Genomic DNA, 21,833 nt, shown 5'->3' with positions numbered 1-21,833 from the left:
ATTGAGCGAGCTGCCCCGCTGTTTGCCTGACGGGAAAATAAGTCAACAATAGGAGTCAAGCTCATGCCTGGAGTTAAAAAGGTCGTACGTCTTTAAACGGCGCCTGGTCTCGGGTTAGGTTCATATCTACAACCACATTCAGACCGTATAGTACCCTTATGAAAACGCCCGTCTTTTAAAATGTTTCGAAGAGTATGCTTTTAAGTCGATTTGACGTTTCTCTCGGACGTAGCTCATATGCACATTTCGTATAACGTTTAGAGGAGAATTTGGTAAAGTCATGGCGGGAACAGTTAGTCTTGAACTAGATCCTGTCTTCCTGAAAGGGCTGGGATATTTGCATTCAAAAAGTAAGGACTCGGCTGAGAAGTTAAAGGCTTTGCTTGATGAATCAATGGCCAGAGGAAGCGACTCCACCTATCGAACCTCGAAGGATGTTGAGGTGAAGGTCCCAGGGCCCAAAGCAACATTAACCAAACACGACTCGAAGTCCTCATCCAGTTCATCATCCAGCAGTAGCAGCAGCAAGTCCAGCAGTTCCGAGAAGCTCAAAAGGGAACGTGAAAAGAGGCCCGCCGAAAAGGTCAGAGTTACAGATTTCCTTGATGTACCGGACCCGCCAAAGAAGGCAAGAACAGAGAAGGCTGTGGAGAGTCGCTCATCTCCCATCACTGTTCCAGCCAGCAAAGAACTGAGCCTGCCCGACCTTTCAGGCCCCGATGAAACCAGTGCTGATATATTTGCCATGGAGATGGGGCTTGCCTGTGTGGTTTGCAGACAAATGACAGTGACTTCAGGGAATCAGCTGGTGGAGTGTCAAGAATGCCACAACTTGTATCACCAGGAGTGTCACAAACCCCAAGTCACTGACAAGGATGTGAATGACCCACGGCTGGTGTGGTACTGTGCACGGTGTACCAGGCAAATGAAGTCCATGGCGCAGAAAAGCCAGAAGCCTCCGCAGAAGCCCTCTCCAACTTCAACATCATCTGCAGCGCCTGTCGTAAAGGACTCCCTGGTGAAAAAGCCTGAGATGAAGCCTAAACTGGAAACCACCAACTTCCAGGCATTCAAGAGAACAGAGGTGAAGGCATCGGCAACAACGGCATCCAACAATTCAGCCAGCGGATCCTTGCAATCAAGTGGCCTAACTGGGTGGGCAGCGTTTACCAAGACCTCCGCTGCTGGGCCCTCTACTACAAAGCTCGGCTCCTCCGCCCCGGGTCCGAGTGGTAAATCCACCCCTCCCTCCTCCACCTCCAAGCCAACAGGCCTGTCTGGGATGGCCAGTGCCAAATCAGGCCTGGCGGGTACCAAAAGCTCCAGCAGCCCGGGAGGAGGCAACAACGGATCAGCGCCGTTGAAGTCACCCCCACCTCTGACGCTGGGTAAGCAGGCTGTGCTGAGCCGGTCCTCCAGCGGAGACGGCCAGGGCAAGGTGACTGTTGCCGGGCCCTCTGCTACCGCCTCCTCACCTGGGGCCTCCTCAGCCTCCTCCACCAGTGGTGTCGGAGGGGGCAATGGAGGAGGCAACAACGCCGGCAAATCACAGGAGACGCCCACCTCCCAGGAGTCTCAGCTCCAGGCTATGAAGAGGCTGCAGATGGTGAAGAAAAAAGCAGCACAGAAAAAGTTGAAGAAGTAGGGTTGGAGAGGATGAATGACAAATAGGACTGCAAATAGTTTCTAGATGGACGATAGACTTCATATGTTATATCTATGTCCATCGAGATGTTGACCAGCTCTCTTAGGGCTATTAGTGTATAAGATGGACTTTTTGACATTAGGTTTTACTCCCATTCTGTCAACATCTTTTAATGGTATATGTTTTTAACTAAATATAAAAATAAAGTGTTTTCATGTTTCAAAATTGTTATTCATTCATTCAATCTGCTGACTTGGAAAAGTAGGAGCTGATTTTTTGCCCATTTAAATTGTCAGTCACTGGGACTGAGAATCCTTGAATTGAAGTAGTCTTGGCAAAATATGGAATATATAGGATTAATGAATCTGAAGAACTTGTAATGTCATCATTATATGAAGAGCTTTGTTGCAAAATGCTATATCCATTTTGGAATATTTGGGGAAAATTACATTTTCGTATTGGGCATTGCATTGCATTGAAAAAGTTTTCTCAACTTATTTGAATGGCAGGAATCCAATAATAAAATGCAAAAGTCAAAAAATGGCGCTTTGCAACAAAACTCTAAAGGTCTATTGGTTAAGGTTTTCATCAAACAAGGGACAAAAAAATATTTCCTCCAACAATGAGGAAGTGCTTCAGTCGCTAAAATAGAGTTACTTTTGTAAGGGAAACTGCTGCGCTGCCCAAAGCGAGGGCTGCAGGCTTGTCAAATCCTTTCATGAGTGACAGGGGTTTACTTTCATATTTGACTAGAGTATGTAAAATGCACTATAATTACACCAGTAAGCACAATTTCTCCAGACAGTTAAGGCTGTGACCTGACTGATTTAATGAATCCTACAAGTTCTTGCACACGCTGTAGGCCTACACTGCATTTCTCCCTGGCCAAGCTCAGACATGCCTGTGTGTGAGAGAGTGGGGGGTTGCAAGTCAAGCCACTTCCTCCCATCCTTTTCTGTGGCCTACGACCTCATGACACAACAAGGCCTGATGCCATTGATGATCAAAATTGTTATACAATGTATTGCAGAAGCTCAATTTAAAGGTCATTTTCTCATTTACAGTCGTGATGTTGAATTGGGGAAAGCACCTCAAAAGTTGCTCTGAGTTGGTCTGTCATTCGGAAACTTTGTTGTTTTCTCTACGTAGGCGGAGCGACAGAGGTAACAGGTCACAAACCACAGGAAAGGGCTGGAGGTTGTGGTTTGACTTGTAGAGAGAAAGGGTTTCCAATATGCAGACTTCTGTCCTCCCTTGCGCACTTGCCTGCTTGTTACATCATGATGATGTCACTGACGACACAAAATTAATTCAATATTTTGCAAAAGCACAATTCTAATGTAATTTTCTCATTTGCAATTGGGATGATGAATGAAAAACAGTCGCTCCAAAGTTGTTGACAGCTGGGAAACTTAATTGTTTTCTCCACGGAGGCGGGGCAAGGCCACAAGCACAAGTGGAGGACGGGAGTGTGCATATTGGAATGCACTCTGAGAGCGCGAGCTCTGCAGCTCACTGTGAAGTGTAGGCTCTTGCAAAGTCATGTGGGGGCCGGGGGTGTGGCCTCCCATGTTAGTCATGTCAAAACCTGCTCACCTGGTCGCTCCCACTCACACATACTCTCACAAAACACACAGACATACACACCCAAAACTTACACAGCACATCAGCACACCATCCTGCTCCACCCAGCCCAGTCTACTTCAGTCTACTTCAAGTTCTGAAAGCTCTTCGTTTGCTGTCCTCAAACCCTTCTCTGCACGCCAGCATGGCTCTCATCATCTACTTCAGCAGCGTCAGTGGATCCAGGGAGGTCAGTGAGCCATCTGATGGGTTGTGTATTTGTTTGCTTGTTTGTTTACTACGTTTCTGCTTGTTCGAGCCGACGCCATGTGGATGGCCACTCACAGACGTCATCTGTCAGAAGTCTGATCACAGAGAGGTCATATGAGGTCCTCAAATCAGTGAGCCACACTTCTCAAGTTGTTGATCTAATTGTAACAGTATTTTTTTCTGTCTTGTCTGTAGGTATGTTTAAACGTCTTTCTGGGGTCATTTTTGCATAGTCGGTTGGGTAGGCTGGTTACACTGTGTTGCGTGCACATTTGTACTTCAACCAGTCATCTAAAAAACACAAAAAATCTCAGAAATTCATGTCTGATTGCCACTACTCATATATGATTGCAATGTTTTTTTTATGAGTTGTCTGTGTAGGAATGAATCCACAGTTACGTACAGAGTCTGGATGAAAGCAGGGGTTTATGTAATGAACCAGTTTAATTATAGGCTTAAAACTATCTGGTGGAACCATCAACTGTTAAAGAGTTTGTTCTGTATATGAGCTTGTTCTGTATAGTATTGACTGTTTTTGGCTTGACCTGGCCTGCATCCGTATTTACTGCGGTGAGGTGTTCAGATCTTTCGAATATGACTTAAGGCTGTACAGAAAATGTCTAAAGGAGCCAACATACAGTAGTTTGGAAATATCATGGGTTATGCGCCTAGGTTTCATCATTTAAGTTTTGAAGAGTCTCGGCATGCCCAAGCCCTGTGCAATGATCACAGCAGGCTCTCGTAATGTTGTCTGTAGTTTGTGCAAGCCCACAGTAAACCCCACAAGATGGGGCATGAAACCAATTCAACTAAATCAGGCAATGTTCAGGGACAGACTTGCAAAATCAGCCATGTGACATATTCGGTTGCTATATGATGTGTGTTGTTCTTGAATGATTGACTGAAACTGGAGTGTATCTGTCCTTGTTGATGGTGATAAATATCAGCCCCCCTGGGCTACCCCATGCTGACTCCTCCACAGCAGTATACGTGTCTGGAGGAGCCGGGCCCATGGGAGTGGCCCTCAGAATAAAATCACCTAGAATCACCTGAACAACCCTCCCCCCAATACTGTACATCAATACATACATACACTACAGTGTAATATGGACCCTCGTCCTTCCCAATCAGATATGACTCGACTAATATGCGGGAATAGCCTTATAAAGATAAATAAAAACATCAGTGTACGACTTAAGTGTAATGTACATGTCATAATGTAAAATGCATGAGAATTCCTTGTTCTTCTATATACAGAAAACTAAAGCAATACTCGAAATTATATATACTATATTCATTTAAAAAAAAAACATATATTTCAAAATATTTAGTTTCCCTTTAAAAATAAAACAGGTCATAATGATGATCTATAAGGGCCCTCATGTTAGCGAAGCCCTTGGAATCTCCCCATTGTTACTCCACCCTGGGTGTGCCCATGGGCTGTCTGTACAGAAGGTGCATGTGGTGGTGATCTCTTCTGGGCTATTGTGGAATGCAGGATTAACAGACCAATGAACACCTGTCTGACAGCTTTAATTAAAGTAGATTTGTTGTTATAACATGGTGACTGAATGCAGCACTTGGAGACATGGACGTTCTCTTTCCGTTCTCCACCAACGGATGCTTGACATGCGGGGGAGATTTACATCGTGAAGTCCTCTGACCGTATTAAACCAAGTCAGACGCCAGTTATGTGCTACTTAGGCGGTTACCTTTTTTAAATAATATTTTTTTTTCAATTCAATTTAATTTCTTTAAAAAATGATTTTGGGCATTTCATCCTTTATTTAGACAGGATAGTCAAAGACGGATATAAGAAATCAGTGAGAGAGAGAGAGAGACAGACGGGGTAGGATTGGGATATGACTCAGGCCGAACTTTAACCTGTGTCTCCATGGGCATGCAAGCCCAGATGTGGGGGACTTAGCGCAGTGTGCCACAGCACGCCCTCAATTCAATTCCTTACCATTCTCACTGCTCCTCCATCCGCAGCTGAAGCAGCATCAGTCGGAGATCTTCCAGTTCCTGGATGCCAAGAAGATCCAGTACAAGACGCTGGACATCACGCAGGACACCAGCATCAAGGACGAGATGAGGAAGAAGGTGGGCAACCCCACCGCCATGCCCCCACAGATCTTCAGTGGAGACACCTACTGCGGGGTGAGTGTTACTGGCACTGTTAAGGGCACTGTTTACTGTACATCAGGGAAGCCGGAGAGGACAAAGGGATCAGTTGTCCCGGGCCCAAGGAGAATGGGGGTGAGGGGGCCCTTTTTAGATAACATTGTCCCGGGCCCAGTCAAAGCTGTCACAGGACCTGCTGTACATACACAGCAAACAGTGATGAGCAATGTGGGTTCATTAGTTACAATCCAGTGCTACAGCTCCAGGCCTTTTTATTAGAATACCATGAAAAAGTTTATTTATTTCCATAATTCCATCAATACTGTTAAACTGTCATGGATTGTAGATTGATGGCCCAGTTTTTAACTATTCCAATCATTTTTTTTTTTCTTTTTATATACGTTGGCCTTCCAGCTCAAAAAAAACATGAATTGGGGAATTCGTATTATTAGAATAATGTTATAAAATCACATTTTTCTTCATCAAAATTCGGGTCACATTAAATCAGTTGAAATTTGGTACTTTCTACATAACATGCAATGGTCAATACTTGGTTAGGACATTCTCTGTCTTCATAATGGCCATGATGCGTTTAACATTGAAGTCAATGGCAAAAACAGTGCATGGGAGTTATGGAAGCCCAGATATCCTTGATGTTTTGCTGTCAGCTGTTCTTGTTTGTTGACCTGGTGCCCCACACTTCACTCTTCAATATACCCTGTAGATTTCCATGCCACGTTTTGGTGTTAACTCACCAGTTTAATTCTAACTCAACAGAAATAAAACCCCATTCATTTTCAATGGGGTTTCATTTCTGGTTATTTAGAATTAAACTGGTGAGTTAGCGCCAAAACGTGGCATGGAAATCTACAGGGTATATTGAAGAGTGAAGTGTGGGACACCAGGTCAGCTATACAAAAACAGCTGATGGCAAAGCATCAAGGATATCTGGCCTTCCATTACTCCCATGCACTGTTTCTGCCATTGACTTCAATGTTAAACGCATCATGGCCGTTATTATTAATAATATTAAGACAGAGAGAGTCCTAACCAAGTATTGAACATTGCATGTTGTGTAGAAAGTACCAAAGTTCAACTGATTTGATGTGCACTGATGTGAAACAAATTTTGATGAAGAAAATTGTGATTTTATTGCATTATTCTAATGATGTGAATTCCCCAATTCATGTTTTTTTTGAGCTGGAAGACCAAAATGTGTAAAAATAAACAATTTAATGATTGGAATAGTTAAAAAACTGGGCCATGAATCTACAATCCATGACAGTTTAACATTATTGATGGAATTATGGAAATAAATCAACTTTTTCATGGTATTCTAATAAAAAGGCCTGGAGCTGTATATATTCCAAATGACCTGCTCGTATCTGTCCAATTGAATCAGCTACTACCTGGTTGAATGATCACCTGGTTGAAATCAACAGGTAAAACAAGGCCATTTAGAAACAAGGCCATTTGGAATATGTGGCACTGGGTTGTAAACTAAGGAATGCAAGTTGCCCATTACTGGCAATACACGTGGCAAAGGAGGCAAGGACATCTGAAAAGGAGAGAGTGTGATAAGCAGGGGAAAACATCTTGGGAAGTTGTCAAATGTCAAGAGCGTCAAGAGAGAAGTTACTGTAAATTTCAGTTATGGTAATGTGCTCAACATTATCAAACATTAAAATGTCATTGTTTGTTTGGCCGCTTTAGAGGCTGCCTGTCTAGGCACTGATTCTAGCAAGGCTGTTTAGGCCTATTGACCATTTTGCTATGTTTGGTGCATGTACATTTAGGGGGAGGATGTCTGGTTAGTGGACCTAGAGATTCACAGGGCTCTCACGCAGGACTATGACATGGTGACATGGAGTGGAAGCTACAAATTTTGGCTTCTACAGTAGTGGCACCTCTGATCCTTGTGACGGGGTTGACCTGGGCATTTCAACCATGACCAACCATTTAACTTGTAAGCAATGGTCTCCCTTCATTTATTTGTTTTACCTGGGACAGACCATTAAAAACCAGGACAGTCAGATAAAACCGGGACCGGTGACAACACTACTTGTGACAAAACCCGCTTCTTTCACCACCCTGAAGAGGAATGTGACTCCCTCCCAATTCACACCATTATGACCCCAAGCCTCTGCACTGATGTACATCACCCTCCAAAGAACCTCTCTGTGGTAGAATAGAGTGATAGAGTGTATCTTATTGTCCCCAGCGGGAAATTTGTCTTGGGCTTCACCCCCTGCATTACATATAGTACAGCAGGCCTACTCACATACCCAGCATACAACATACCATATAAAAAACATAAAAAAACACAGAAAATACAAAAACATACAAACCCCAACTCCGATGAAGTTGGGACGTTTGGTAAACAGTGAATAAAATCAAAATGCTATCATTTTCAAAACATTCAATCTATTCATTAGATGGAGAATAGTGAAAAGACAACATATTAAGTGTTAAAACTGAGAAAAAATATTGTTTTGGGGGACATATGTACTCATTTCTAATTTGATAAATCCAACACATCTCAAAAGAGTTGGGACGGGGACAATAAATGGCAGCAAATGTCGAGGAAGACTAAAAACAAAACAAAAGACAACACTTAACAGTTAAATACATTAACCGATGAGATGATTTTATATTAAAAAAAAACAGTGTTAATTCCTATCTTGAACATGATTTCACCAGCTTAAATGGTGGGTGTATTCCTTGTCATGTTTTGCAATGTTTTCCTTTCTGTAGTGCTTACAGTGTGACAGGTCTTGACCAAAAACCCACCATTTTATCACCTGCTGGTCCTTATGATGGAGCCAAACTGTTAAAACATAGTAGAGAATGCAATTTGACCTTACTATGTGGCAGTAATCAAAGATCTCCCTTCAAAATATAATGCGTGAGTTGCTTTTCATGCTGTTTAAAACCCATTTATACCATTCAGCACTGTATTTAACTCTACAGATGAGTGAGAACATCTTAACCAATGCACTACTGCACCCGCATGCCATCATGGAGACTGACTTTTGAAGCTAGCACTAACACAAGTTGGATGGTCCATTTTTACTGTAGCACAGGATGTGCAATGCTCTATTATTGTCAAAAGGAATGGACTTCTACAACTTCTGCTGACTTCTGTAAGCAAAGGACAGTTTCCCATGTCTTCTGGGTTTATTTCAAGTGAGCTCAGGTGCTTAGGAGAATGTTACACCCCTGTATCATTTTCATGCATTAAGCATTCTTAATATGGTCAATTTTCAATAGCTCTAATTCCTGGAGTGCTAGAGTGAGACTACAGCCAATATATATTTCATGATGTCATGAACCTACTCAATCATTTTATTAACAAAAATATGTCTTATACACTCAATCGTGGTAAATCAAAGGGAATTCAAAAATGTATGTAATAACTATGGTAATTATTCCCTTTGCATCTTTAATTCTGAGTGACTCAGCCTCTCTGTGATGATCTTATACCTGGACACCTATATTGTCCGTCAGTACAATTCATTTTGAAATGTTCTTCTTTGTTGTTTTATCTTATTTGGATGTTTACTAAATTTCGCTGATCCCCGTCCCAACTCTTTTGAGACGTGTTGGATTTATCAAATTAGAAATGAGTACATATGTCCCCCAAAACAATATTTTTTCTCGGTTTTAACACTTAATATGTCGTCTTTTCACTATTCTCCATCTAATGAATAGATTGAATGTTTTGAAAATGATAGCATTTTGATTTTATTCACTGTTTACCAAACGTCCCAACTTCATCGGAGTTGGGGTTTGTACAACTTTGCACTGTTGTCAGACATGCGCCCCCAAATCTAGTGTATTGTAAACTCCAAATAGGGTTGCTTGGCAATCACAGGGTCAGAGGTCGGAGCTAGCTCTGCAGAGGGCGGTAATCAAGAGCTACACTATGCTGACATGAAACTACACTACTACACAATGTTGCCTAATGTAGTGTGGAGCATCATGTTTTACTGTTTACCTAGAGTTACATCCAGTGAATGCCTTGACAGGTATAGCCCACCATATAAAGTGACTGCAGTGTTTGAACATGAGTGATGAATCCATCCATTTGAGCATAACATTTGAGTGCAGTGAATGTGAATAACAAGATGGCATGCAACCATATTGCCATAGCATCTGGCCGTGTGTAGTCGCTGTTTAGGCATGAGCTTCTTGTTTGGGTTTCCTGTGTGCCAAGTGTATAATCAGTCCATTATTTATGAAGCACATCCCAAACTGCAAACAACGTTTAAGAGACACACCGTCACCATACTTCACTTGTACGTGGGTGTAGGCCCTAGGCTCTAGGCACGTGTGCAAACACACACACACACGCACAGGGCCGCTGACAGCTTTGGCCGGGCCCGGGACAAAGTCACCTGAAAGGGCCCCTTACCTAATAAATACAATGTAATGAAGCCCCAATTCTAGGCCCCTTTATCCCTGGGCCTAGGACAACTGACCCCTTTGCCCCCCCTGTTGGCTTCCCTGCGCGCGCACACACACACACACACAAACACACACACACACACACACACACACACACACAAACACACACACACACACACACAAACACACACACACACACACACACACACTAGTAACACGTGCCAGTGAGGTGAATATGGAATTTCACAACAATAAATAAATACGAGATGTGATTAACTCAAAGGCAAGATGAATGCTTTCTTAAGACACACATGCACTCTAACATCAGATTAGGTGATGAAATTTCAGGACAGTTTTTTTTCTTCTTTGACTGCCCTCAGCTAAAGGCTATTAGGGACAGTACAGTACAACATTCGCTTGTTCAGCAATACTGTTTGGGGTTACTGTACTGCTGCAGACATTCAAATGTGACACTTGTTGAGAAAAGTAATCCTCCACAATACTAGCAAAAGTAGTAACCAGTTCAGAAATACATAAAAAATAGACATATCATTAAATGTTTTTAACTGCATTGGTACTACATATGAGTGTTGCCTCTTCGCACAGGCGGGCCGCCGGTGGGCCCGTTCACTCCTTGCGTATAAGACTCAACTACATCATACCAACATTGCTATGACATTACTGAGAGGTTTACGTAGCAAATTAAGACTTGGTCATTACAATTTTGGTGACAGGGAGGTTATAACAGAGGCTTGGCACAAATGGGTTAAAAAGTATTTGAATATTTGGAAACTATACTGTCTCATACTATTGTGTTCTATTGTAACAGTCTTGTTTGTCCTTACAGGATTACGACATGTTCTTTGAGGCAGTTGAGGACGGCAAAGCCGAGGCCTTCTTCAAGCTATGAGTGAAGTCACCATCACCCTCATGTGCAATGTAGATTTGAGCTTTTTCATAAATAAACTATTGTTTACGCTGTCAATTGTTGTGTATTGATTGGTCTGTGTCACAGTGTAACGTCTGTCTGCTGAAACAAGTGAATGGAAATTTGAGTTAAATCTTAAAGTGATACTGTCCCATTTTTTGGAAATAAGCTCATATTACATATCCCCTTGAGTTAAATAATTGAGTTTTACCTTTCCCCTGTACTGTCAACCGTAGTATCAGAGAGAGTAGAGAGAGAGAGGTTCCATTGGCCCATTGTTTCCTGGTTCTATTAGGCAGACCTAGGCAGACCTAAGGACTGTTCTATTCAATGCTAGGAGCATTATGACACCCCCTTTAGGCAGACTGGAACCTGGTCATGTTAGGTGCCCATAGCAACCTATTACAATGGCATATCTCTATACTTCAAGAATCTCTGGTAGTATGGCATTGCAAATTTTACCTCCATGCTAGCAGTTAACATTGAGTCCTATGAGACCAGCTGGCAGCTAACTGGTCTCATAGGACTCAATGTTAACTGCTAGCTTGGAGGTAAAAATTTGTAATGCCGTACTCAGAGAACAGCAGGAAGTACAGGGGTAAAACTGAATTATTTAACTAAAGGGGAGGTGTAATATGAGCTTATTTCCAAAAATGGGACAGTAAAGTTTATCTTTTGTTTCAGGGATGTAAAAGTTTTATCCTGACATGTTTCGAAGGTGTAACTTCCATCTTCACCCAAGGCTCACATGGATGTTGATGCTTAACATGCTTTAAAATCAGATGGTGCTGGCCGTGGAGGTGTGACCTCTCTGCCAATATTGTCAGTTTGGTCACACCTCCTGCTGTTGGAGTTGTCCCCTCAGGACGGTGGTCCAGGTGTGCTCCCTCATCCCTGTCCAAGCTGCGCTTTCTGACTTCTATTAACTCCTTAATTCAACGGTGATATCTGTTGTTCTCTTGCAGTGTGATTTTTGCATTGTCCCAGTCCATACCATGATTTGTCCCTCTGCAGTGGTCTAGTGAGGTTTTCTTGCGTATCTTTTTTCTTTATTGCTCTGGTTCGTCTCTGTTCTGTGTCTTTTTCCACCCCAAATCACCCAAGGCCAACCACCATCTTGGACAGAGATGAGGGAGCATACATGCTCTCCCACACCTGGAGCACCATCCTGAGGGCAGCAGAAGAGGTGACCAAACTGCCAGCATTAACAGGGAGGTCACACCTCCACAACATCATCTGATTTTAAAGCACATTAGATGTCAACATCCATGTGATCCTCTGATGAAGAAAGAAGTTACACCTAAACATGTCAGGTAAATCAGTGGTTCTTAACCTGGGGTGCGGGCACCCCCTGGGGGTGTGCCAGAGATTTCAGGGGGTGCGCGGAATTTTGTTTGTGTTGAGGCTGTGGCGAAAATTCTGCTTGCAAACATAATAATTACACCAAATTTAGAGCAAATTAAAACACATTCCGGTCCCCATTTTAAAGTCATTACGGTATTGTTTAATGGCTCAAGCAAGAATCATTGTAATTAGTCACTTTAAAAAAAATGTTTGTGTGAATACACGTGTAGAAGTTTGGGTAGGTGGTGCGCGGCTTGTCTTCGGCACAGGGAAGGGGGTGTGTTAAGAAAAAAAGGTTAAGAACCACTGAGGTGAAGGATACATGTCTGTAACAAAATAAAATCTTGGCATAATTCCTTATATTATGATCATTGTATTTGCGTCAAATACAATGAGCATGTAATTTGACCAGGTTCTGCTCTACAATTCAACATTGGTTTATATCACTGGAGCCACATTAAGATAGAAAAAAGAATAACAAATAGAATACACAGTGTGGCGGTATAAAAAAGTATACATTTATTTTTAACTGCTATGTGACTGATATTACCAGAAACACATGATAAAGATAGACTTCATTAATTATCAAAATCATTCATTATTGGGTTTAACTGCTTTGTACATTATTTCAAATTGTTTATACTGAGTTGTGAAATAGAAAAAAGCTCAACGTTTTCAGGAAAACATTACATATAGATTGCATGGTGTGTGTAAAAAAAATCTTCACTATACAAATCAACAATTTGTGGTTTTCCCAGGGGGCACAAAAATATGACATTGGAATGTTTTGTACAAGGCATTGACAGTATACAGTATTTGCATTTATGTTTGGTTAATTAATACATGTTTTTTTTTCATTTACATTACACTGGCATGGGAAGTGTCATGTCATTTCCATTTCTCATACAATCCATAAAAGTGGCACAGTGCAACATGGTTTTCACTTCATAAATTATCTCTTTGTCACAGTCACATTGTATGCCATTGGACCTCTCATTGTGAAACCCAAGTAGAAAGTGACATTTTCATTGCTGTGAGGCACAGAGGCAATGTTGTGGGCCAGGACGGTGAACTCTGACCTTTGCGGGCCGTCCAGATAGACTTTTCCATTTTCTGTCCATCCTGAAACACGTTTCAAATGCTTTGCAATCTCTGGCATCTTCCAGCCTTCACCATGGTACCAACGTATTTTCTTCTCCGACACTGGCTGGGAGGCTGTGGCGGATCCCACTCGGCTTTTGTGGACAATCTTGTCCAGCCCATTTCCACTTCCCAGGAAAAAAAGTGTGGAGATTTTTCTTCTTCTCGAGGAAATGTCCTTCATTTTGTCATGGTAACACTTTGACAGATGTCTCACTGCAGACAAAATGAGGTCGTATTTTTCCTCTTTCTCCTCTTCACTCTCGTGATCTTCTGGCCAAAATAGGAGTGTGCGCAGGAAGAGAGCTTTTGACTGACATTTCTGTTTGTTGTTAACAAACCTCTGACTTAAGTCTTGGAGTTCTCTAAGTGATGCCAAAGCCTTCGACTGGCATGACAGACAGCCAAGAGCAATGTTAGTCATTATGTAGTTGATTGTGTCTATTTGGTCCATTTTCCCCTTCAGCAGTTTGTACAGCGATATTATATTCTCAAGTGTTTTCACCTGGTCCTTGCGATTTTGCCAAGTCATGAGGGAGAAGATGGTCGTCATGTTTCCACCTCCCAGTTGATGAATTTTCATGCGCACCATGAGAGGGGTTGGCAAGTTGGATGTTGTGCGGTCGTCAGGGCCGCTGAAGTATTTCCCGTACCTCACAGAATTGCTCATCAGCCATTTCTTTGGATCCTTCAGTGGATCTTCTAAGTCTTCCTCATCTGTGCTTGTGTCTGTCTGGAAAAAAGTCAGGTCCTCTGACACCCACTCCAAAGATTTATGGATGACGCTTTGCAGACTTTTAAGTTTAATGTGAAGACTGTCCCATGGTTTTCTCACTTCCTCTGGAATGTAGTCAGTCAGCAGATATCGCTCACATTCTTCTTTGTCAGAAAACACACAGGATGTGAAGAAAAGCTTCAGCAGGCCACATCCAACTTCAACTGCAGCAAAAAATCCTGAATAGCTCATCGACTCAGCATCCCCAACAGCGGCTCTCTGAGCATCCTGAAAGCAATCCATGGCTTTGACTGCTGTTGTGATGGCATCTACTAGATTTTCAGCTGTTTTCCTCTGTTTTTTCATAGCTGTTACTTTAGCTTGGAACCACTTCCTATACACTTGCCCTTTGGTGTGAAGCACAAACGGGTGGCTTGGTAATTTTCTGGCAGCTGTCTCAGCCCACCGCTCTGCATCCTCAAATTTCTCCTCACTGCAGTACAGACGAGCTAAATGTTGAGCGAAAAGAGGGTCCTTGTCAAAACGCTTGTAGGCCTCTGTGAGCAGATCAATGGCCTTAGTTGCACTTTCAGTATCTCTTACATGCTCAACAAGGGGGGAGAAGAAGCTGTCTGCCTCATCTCCTTTGCTGACCCTGTCACGCTTCATGAAGAGGGCACGCAGAAACCTCTTGTAGTCTTCCCTCCCAAACCGGTGCTGAAACAAGACGTCATCACGGAGAAGCTCCAGGGCTAGATCACTTTCCTTTTTCTGGTAACGCAAGAGCTGCTGAAGGATTTCTTTTGCAACTAAGGGGTGAATCATTCTGATGGATTTGATGTGTGTCCTTTCATCTCTCAAGTGTATCAAGACCAATCTGGCTGGCTCAGTCAGTGTATCTTCAAAGACTCGCCGGCAGAACTGTTCCCTGACTTCATCCTGTACTGTGCGGGACCCCTCCAGGTACATGGGAAGAGCAAGGAGAGCTTCACAGTGAGACTGGGAGAGGAAGGAGTTCTGCACATAAGTGTTCAACATGGCCACGTAATGGATGAGACGAGTGACAACAGTTGTATGATCAATACCCATGAGAAGGTTTTTCACAAAATGTTCCACATATTCCGCAATCTTCTGATGGTCGAAACCTTCACTCATCAGGACAAATGTTAAGATGAACTCTGGCTTGTACTGTTGTTCAAGCATCCTTCGTTTACTAGCGAATTGACGCTTCTCTTCATCAGACAGTTTGTGTGTAACCTGAACATTGTGTAGTGGTGACTCCTTGCACATTTTCTCTGGGTTGTAGGATCGCTGACAACTGAGAACAATAAAGCACAGTGCTCCATGTAGAACTCTCTGCTTTTTTGAAGCCATCTCTAGTTCAAACTTTAAGTCATCCAAGAACTCGTCATCACGATCTTCAACAAGCAAAAGGACTGGCACACATTTTGAAATGTCTTTCTCCTCATATTTTCGAAGAAGATGTGCATGTTCAGACACTGTGATGGGAGAGTATGATGGCTTCACAACGGCACACCTTAGCTTTCTCCGGGAGTTCCACAAGACTTGACGAGCAACAGTGCTGCCGCCACTGCCTGGGTGATGAAATATGTTGAGACCTTGAGTGTGTGGCTGATCTGCATTGTTCTTCAGGCAGTCACTGAGAAGATCAAACACGTCATGATAGGCGTCCCTTTGAATGACTTCTCCGAGATGCTTTTTTTCTGCCAGCCAAAAGTTCAACCAGTCAACCTGACCTCCAAGGTAGAAATGCTGCTCAATGTTTTCCTTTTCCGCTGCAATGAAATCCTCTGTGGTTTCATCACTGTGATCCATATAGAGAATCTCGAGGGAAGACATCCTTTCCTCTTCTCTAGCCTCAAGGAGACACTCCCCTCTCACATAAGTGGGCAGATGCTTGGTGGTCCGAGAGGCCACAGACTGGATGCGCTGAAGAGTTGCATTGATGTGGCTCATTTTCATGCCGACAACACTTGAATGTGTCACTGTGTCTTCGTCGCAGAAACTTCCACCTGCAAAGCTCTGCCACTTCTCAAAGTTTTCCTCAGATTCAGATATGCACAAAATGTCCTCATGACCCCCCATATCAGCAAAGAATTCACTGTACGTGTGAAGAAGAGGTCCCTCCACTGGAGAGGTAAGGAGGAAGACCACTGTGAATGTACCTTTTGGCAGGATTTGTTTGCAGATCAAGGACACACACTCTTTTAGTTGAGTCTTCTTCGTTTTGAACCATGTCATGTCATCACTTGGATACTTTCCTCTGAAATCATTGCGACCGTTGCAAAAGATCCAACTCGTTTGTTCAAACAAATGCATTTGATTTTGGAATTCCTCAATTCCCATTCCACTTGGCACTATGTAATCCTTCAGGAAGTGCAAGTTTGCAGCATGACGTTTCTGATATTCCTGGCAGAATCCAGACACATTGGAATCAGGATCAAAGTCAAATACACATAGGATGTTCAGGTTCATTAAAAAGTCAATGTTGCTCATGTCCTCACTGCCAAACCTGTTTGTGACTAGGATGAACCACTGCCCTTTGTCGATGTATCTCCTCCCACCTGTGATGAGCATTGTGAGTTTCCTGCCCAAGTCTTGGCAGGCCTCTGGTATTGTAGCACATGGACGACTCTCAGCTGTCTCCCTGAGAGCGTCTCGCTCTGGGAGTTGCCGGTAAAACTCACCTAAGTCATCTACTGGTTTAGTTGAGGCTCCCACCCTGCAATAGGTAGTGTCCTTCTCAAGTGTGATCTTGTTAGTGCTCTGATTGAACTTTGGTAGACGAACAGCATAGACCTTGTGTCTCACAATGCTTACTAAAGGCACTACATCAACTTCCACAACATACCTCCTATCCTCTGCTGTCAAGTCTATGACCTCAATGAATTGTGGTGGGCGTATGCATCGCCGTACGTGTTCAGATTCTGAGCAACATCTCTCGATGTAGTCTAGAGCATCAACATACATGTCTTTCTCTGTCACTGGTATGCCAATTATTTCTCCGTGGACGTAGCCCGTGTCCCCCCTACTGTCCATAACTCCAAAATGAATTGTGCCATTTGAGCGCATATTCATGCACCCCGTGCCAAATCTGAGTAATTCGTTAGCAAACTTTGACTGCAACCTCGTGCGTTCCAAAGTGGCGGCAGTCTCAAATGACTTGTACTCGTGGCAGGGAGAAATGAGATCCAGAACACCGGTTTCAGGCTGAAGAACATTGTGCTTTACATAAGTGAAGTTAATTCCTTCTTTTCCGAATGGCCTGGGCTTGCAGTCCTTTTTAAGTACTGGTGGTACTGTGGATTGGCCTTCAGTTTCTTCATCCGGAGGTATTTTGCCAGTTAATATCTCTCCTGCATCCTTTTTATGGTCCTTAGTTTCTTTAGCACTGGCAGGACATTGCTGTAGCAATTTAGCGCTCTGTGCCTTCTGGCTGTCTGAAGTCTCAGTAGCAGCTGCAGGAGATGGCTGCTTTAATTGATCCAATTTTGTTCCTTTCTGTGATTGCATGAGCTTATCTCTGTTACTGATGATCAAGAACACTTGCCCAGATTTCATCCCTGTTTTGTTTGTGAGATAGTCTTCATTTATGCCACAAAGGACGTGGCCGTCCACTTCTTCATCGTAGAGCTTTTTGACGTAGACCTCTTTCACGCCGATGTTCCGTAGCCAGGAGCTCACGTCACTCTCTGTCCACTTGGCAATGTTCAATTTGTCTTTTTCTTCTAAAATGCAGAGAAAATGGTTAGGTTACTAAACGCCATGCATGTTGTTTTGTCATTAATGTGTAAGTACAATGTCTTAGTAGGAGTAAATGGTAAATGAGCATCTCTAAATGTGTAATAGTCATGTTACAGACTGTTCAATGAATGTGGAAAAAAGTGTGGAACCAAAATAACCAGTGTGATAGCACAGTTCTTCAGATTGTGTGGTACAAACCCCATTCCAAAAAGTTGGGCCACTTGGTATTATGTGAATAAAATCAAAATGCTGTCATTTTGAACCATTCAATCTGTTACGTAATAGGATAGACAAAATTGTACGAAAATTGTGAAAATTGTGCGAAAACAAAACCTCTGTTGTTAAAGCCAGAATTATTGTAGGAAAATATGCGCACATTTAAAATTATTAATTTGTGTAACCTGGTGGGTGCATGAGTCCACGATTTAAAAAAAGATGTTCTATTCTGTAATCAGATGACAGTTTTCTGGGTCCATATAGAATGTTCTTTGTGCAGCACTGTTAAATGTCTGCATTAGGGATGCAAATTAATGATTAATTCATTAATCATTAGTTGATAGCCTTATCGATCGATTTACGATTAATTGATAAGCTGTGTTTTTCCACCGAAATCTCAATGTTTCTCGAAAAAAAAACCTACTAAATCTAATTTTTTAAATTAAAAATTGAGATAAAATCCCACATTTAAATTAGTTCTATTTCAATTATTTAATCGAAAGGTGTTTTAAATATTCCCACTATTCACACCCCTCTTCACACACACTTTTCACATGCCCATTTCACCTGGGTCTCTTGTAGGTTGAATTGTCGATTAATTGCGATTAATGGTTTTTAATCGATTAATGCATTGATCCGATTAAAATCGATGAATCGATGAATCGTTTGCATCCCTCGTCTGCATCATATGCATTAATCTGGCATTTTGTTCGTGGTTGAATTTTCAACAGCTGTCAATGTTGGAGTGTCATGTTTGCTTATTGACAATGAGTATGTCATGATCTTATCACTCATACGATGATTTTGCAGAACTCTACATTACGGAAATAAGCCTTATAGCAACAATTTTGATCTTTCTGTGTAACAGATCAGTAATAATTAGTCCCTCAACATATTTGTGAGTGACACAGCCTCTCTGTGACGATCTTTTATTTGTGCATTCATGTTGGCAGTTAAAATGTTCTTCGTTGTGTTACTTTTTAGATTTATCCAAGTATTACAACATGTTTTGTACCCATTCCAACTTTTTTGAGATTTGTTGCATGGGTAAAAATTTAATTGAACACACATTTCCTCCAAAACAGTACTTTAATGGTTGAAATGTTGACCTTGGTTTTATCCATCTTATGCATGGATTGAATGTTTTGAAAATGGCAGCATTTTGATTTTATTCACAAAATAAAGTGTCCAAACTTTTTTTGGAATCCGGTTGTAATGAGAGTCTTCATATGCCTGTCTTTCTGTATGTTAACTGAAGAAGTTGGATGCAGACAGCTGTAACCTCTCTACCTTATTAAACATGATTTCTAGGACGGCACCATTGCTACCACACCATTTCCAGTTGTGCTGCAGGGTCATTTTACTGAGTATTTAGTGAAACTATTGATATGGGTGAGCGGTTAGGGCGTCAGACTTGCATCCCAGAGGTTGCCGCTAGGTTCGTGGGGGGAGTAATCAACCAGTGCTCTCCCCCATCCTCCTCCATGACTGAGGTACCCTGAGCATGGTACCGTCCCACCGCACTGCTCCCCATGGGGCGCCACTGAGGGCTGCCCCCTTTCACGGGTGAGGCATAAATGCAATTTCGTTGTGTGCAGTGTTCACTTGTGTGCTGTGGAGTGCTGTGTCACAGTGACAATGGGAGTTGGAGTTTCCCAATGGGCTTTGATATTCAGCAAAAACAAATGATCAGCCTAGTGGTCCTTTATTACGTGCTAAAGCTCCAGCAGACCGCAGCTGATGGCTGCCTCACTCATCACTCATGCAAAATGTCTACAAAGATCGTGCAGCGAACATCTTGTACCCGGGCTAACTAGGCCTAGGGACAACCAGGAGCAACCAGGAGAGAAAGCAACTGTGCAATGTGTCCATATAAACATGTTGTATATTGTAAGAACAAGACAGATTAACTTACCCATTGTGTAAGGTTATCTTTTCTTGGCGCCTGGTACCAGTGAAACCCTTTTCGGCACGACGCCTGGTCAATTCCAAGTTTGAGGGGGGAAAGTAGTGAGAAGAGGGAGAGCATGGATTTTACAAGTTAGCCTACACTCACTGTTACAGTGCTGTAGGCCTATCTACAAGGTGCCCATAGACTATGAGCAACAATGTAAGTAGGCCTACATTCACTGTCATAGTGCAAATGTTGGGATTTGTTATGTGGTCCAGAATGCAATGTACTGTACATTTTTTTAACTCTCTTTTGAGTTGGACTGCGTAACATCTGCATTCACATAGCATTTTCTCTTTTAGACAAATCTAAATGTGTTACATAGGGTCCCTAGTGGACAAGCTCTGCGAGCTGTTAAAATAGCCTGCATTTTAATGCAGTTTGTAATTATTTAGGCACAATATAATAATAATAATAATAATCATCATCATCATAATCATAATCATAATACTCATAATAATCATAATAATCATCATCATCATAATCATAATCATAATACTCATAATAATCATAATAATAATAAAAAAAAAACTGTATTTGCATAGCACAGTATCATACAAGGCATGCAGCTCAAAGTGCTTAACAAATGGAAACAACAATGTTAAAATAAAAAAGATAATGAGTGAGGTAGAAAAGAGAGACAGCAACAAGAACAAATAGCAAAAAAAGACAAGAGAGGAAACTAGACAGGATAGAAAAGATAAGTAGCCTAGATAGGCCTAGATAAATAATAAGTGAATGTAAAGAAAAATGATGAGTTGAAATAAGAGATAGGCCTAAGAGTAAAGAGGCATAAGGTGCACGAAAGTTTGTCCCAGTATAAGTGATAATGCCTACAGTTGGTTTTTTTTATTTTTTTAATCAGTTTCCCCTCTCCTTAGGCCAGGTTACAGAGTAAAAGGAAACTGAAACCTAACTGTTCGCTTTAAAATGGATCATTCCTGTAGGCCTACTTTACACTACTGCTACTCCTACTGCTGATAGGCTACTGCTGCGAAACAATCTTGCATAGCCTATGTAGGCTACACCTATGTAGTAGGCTAGGCTATTTGCAGCACATATTTTCACGTCATTGGGCAACAGAAGACCGCGTCTAATTGAAATTCTGCTATATAAGTAGGCCTGCGGTAACTTCCATCCACGCAAGAGTGAGAACACTCATTGTGGTGTTTGGATAGGCCTACGTTATTCAATTCATTTTCTTGATTGAACTTACCAAGCCATCGGAATGTTCGTGTCTGCTGGTTTCATACGACGATACTTTTTCTTGCCATCGAAAGTGTGATGATAGCACAGTCCTTTTAGAATCTGTGATGATCAAATAACAGGAAATAGGGTAGCCTACGTTCACTCGCCTTGTCACATAGAGGGGCGGTACAACTTCGAGTCTCTGCCAGTCTGAAAAGTTTCACTGGCGCCTTGCTGCTGAAAATAATTTTAAAAGAGTAGGCCTACTACAAATTCAATATTAAGTGCGCAGTGTCATCTTGTCGTAGCTGTTATACGGCACAACATAGACCTACATAATGCAAGTCCCATAGCTACCACCAGGTGGTGGAATTGATCCACATGTCAGATTCAATTATTTTATTTAACCAATTGATGCCTGAAGCACCTGCAAAAAACGCCTGCTGAGTGCCTAAGCCCTTGTTGGGATAGTTGCCCTCAGCCTATAAAAACCTAAATATCTCAGCCTCTGATGCACATAAAAACATGAAACGTGATTGCATTTAAACCGTAAGACTTTCATCTTGCATTAGAATGT

At 42.2% G+C, this 21,833-nt stretch overlaps 3 protein-coding genes across 3 annotated transcripts; 2 read left to right on the top strand and 1 right to left on the bottom strand.

The window, feature by feature from the left end:
* The first annotated feature begins 86 nt into the window (after positions 1 to 86).
* ints12 (integrator complex subunit 12) lies at positions 87 to 2,179 on the top strand. The gene has a single exon (XM_063223441.1). It carries the CDS (start codon positions 281 to 283, stop codon positions 1,643 to 1,645), a length of 1,365 nt encoding a protein of 454 aa, XP_063079511.1. The 5' UTR covers positions 87 to 280; the 3' UTR covers positions 1,646 to 2,179.
* Positions 2,180 to 3,188: 1,009 nt separating this feature from the next.
* On the top strand, positions 3,189 to 11,024 carry zgc:153284 (uncharacterized protein LOC751696 homolog). The gene is made up of 3 exons (XM_063223443.1): positions 3,189 to 3,458; positions 5,471 to 5,638; positions 10,857 to 11,024. The coding sequence occupies exons 1-3, from the start codon at positions 3,414 to 3,416 to the stop codon at positions 10,917 to 10,919; spliced, it is 276 nt and encodes a 91-aa protein (XP_063079513.1). The 5' UTR covers positions 3,189 to 3,413; the 3' UTR covers positions 10,920 to 11,024.
* Positions 11,025 to 12,786: 1,762 nt separating this feature from the next.
* On the bottom strand, positions 12,787 to 20,036 carry LOC134468213 (sterile alpha motif domain-containing protein 9-like). The gene is made up of 2 exons (XM_063222154.1): positions 20,033 to 20,036; positions 12,787 to 17,885 (listed from the first exon to the last, which is right to left on the bottom strand). Exons 1-2 carry the CDS (start codon positions 20,034 to 20,036, stop codon positions 13,234 to 13,236), a joined length of 4,656 nt encoding a protein of 1,551 aa, XP_063078224.1. The 3' UTR covers positions 12,787 to 13,233.
* Positions 20,037 to 21,833: the final 1,797 nt, after the last annotated feature.

The sequence above is a fragment of the Engraulis encrasicolus genome, chromosome 18 (genome assembly GCF_034702125.1).
Source record: "Engraulis encrasicolus isolate BLACKSEA-1 chromosome 18, IST_EnEncr_1.0, whole genome shotgun sequence".
NCBI lineage: Eukaryota > Metazoa > Chordata > Actinopteri > Clupeiformes > Engraulidae > Engraulis > Engraulis encrasicolus.
The sequence above is the reverse complement of the archived record's forward strand: the minus strand, read 5'-3'. Positions and strand labels throughout refer to the sequence as shown.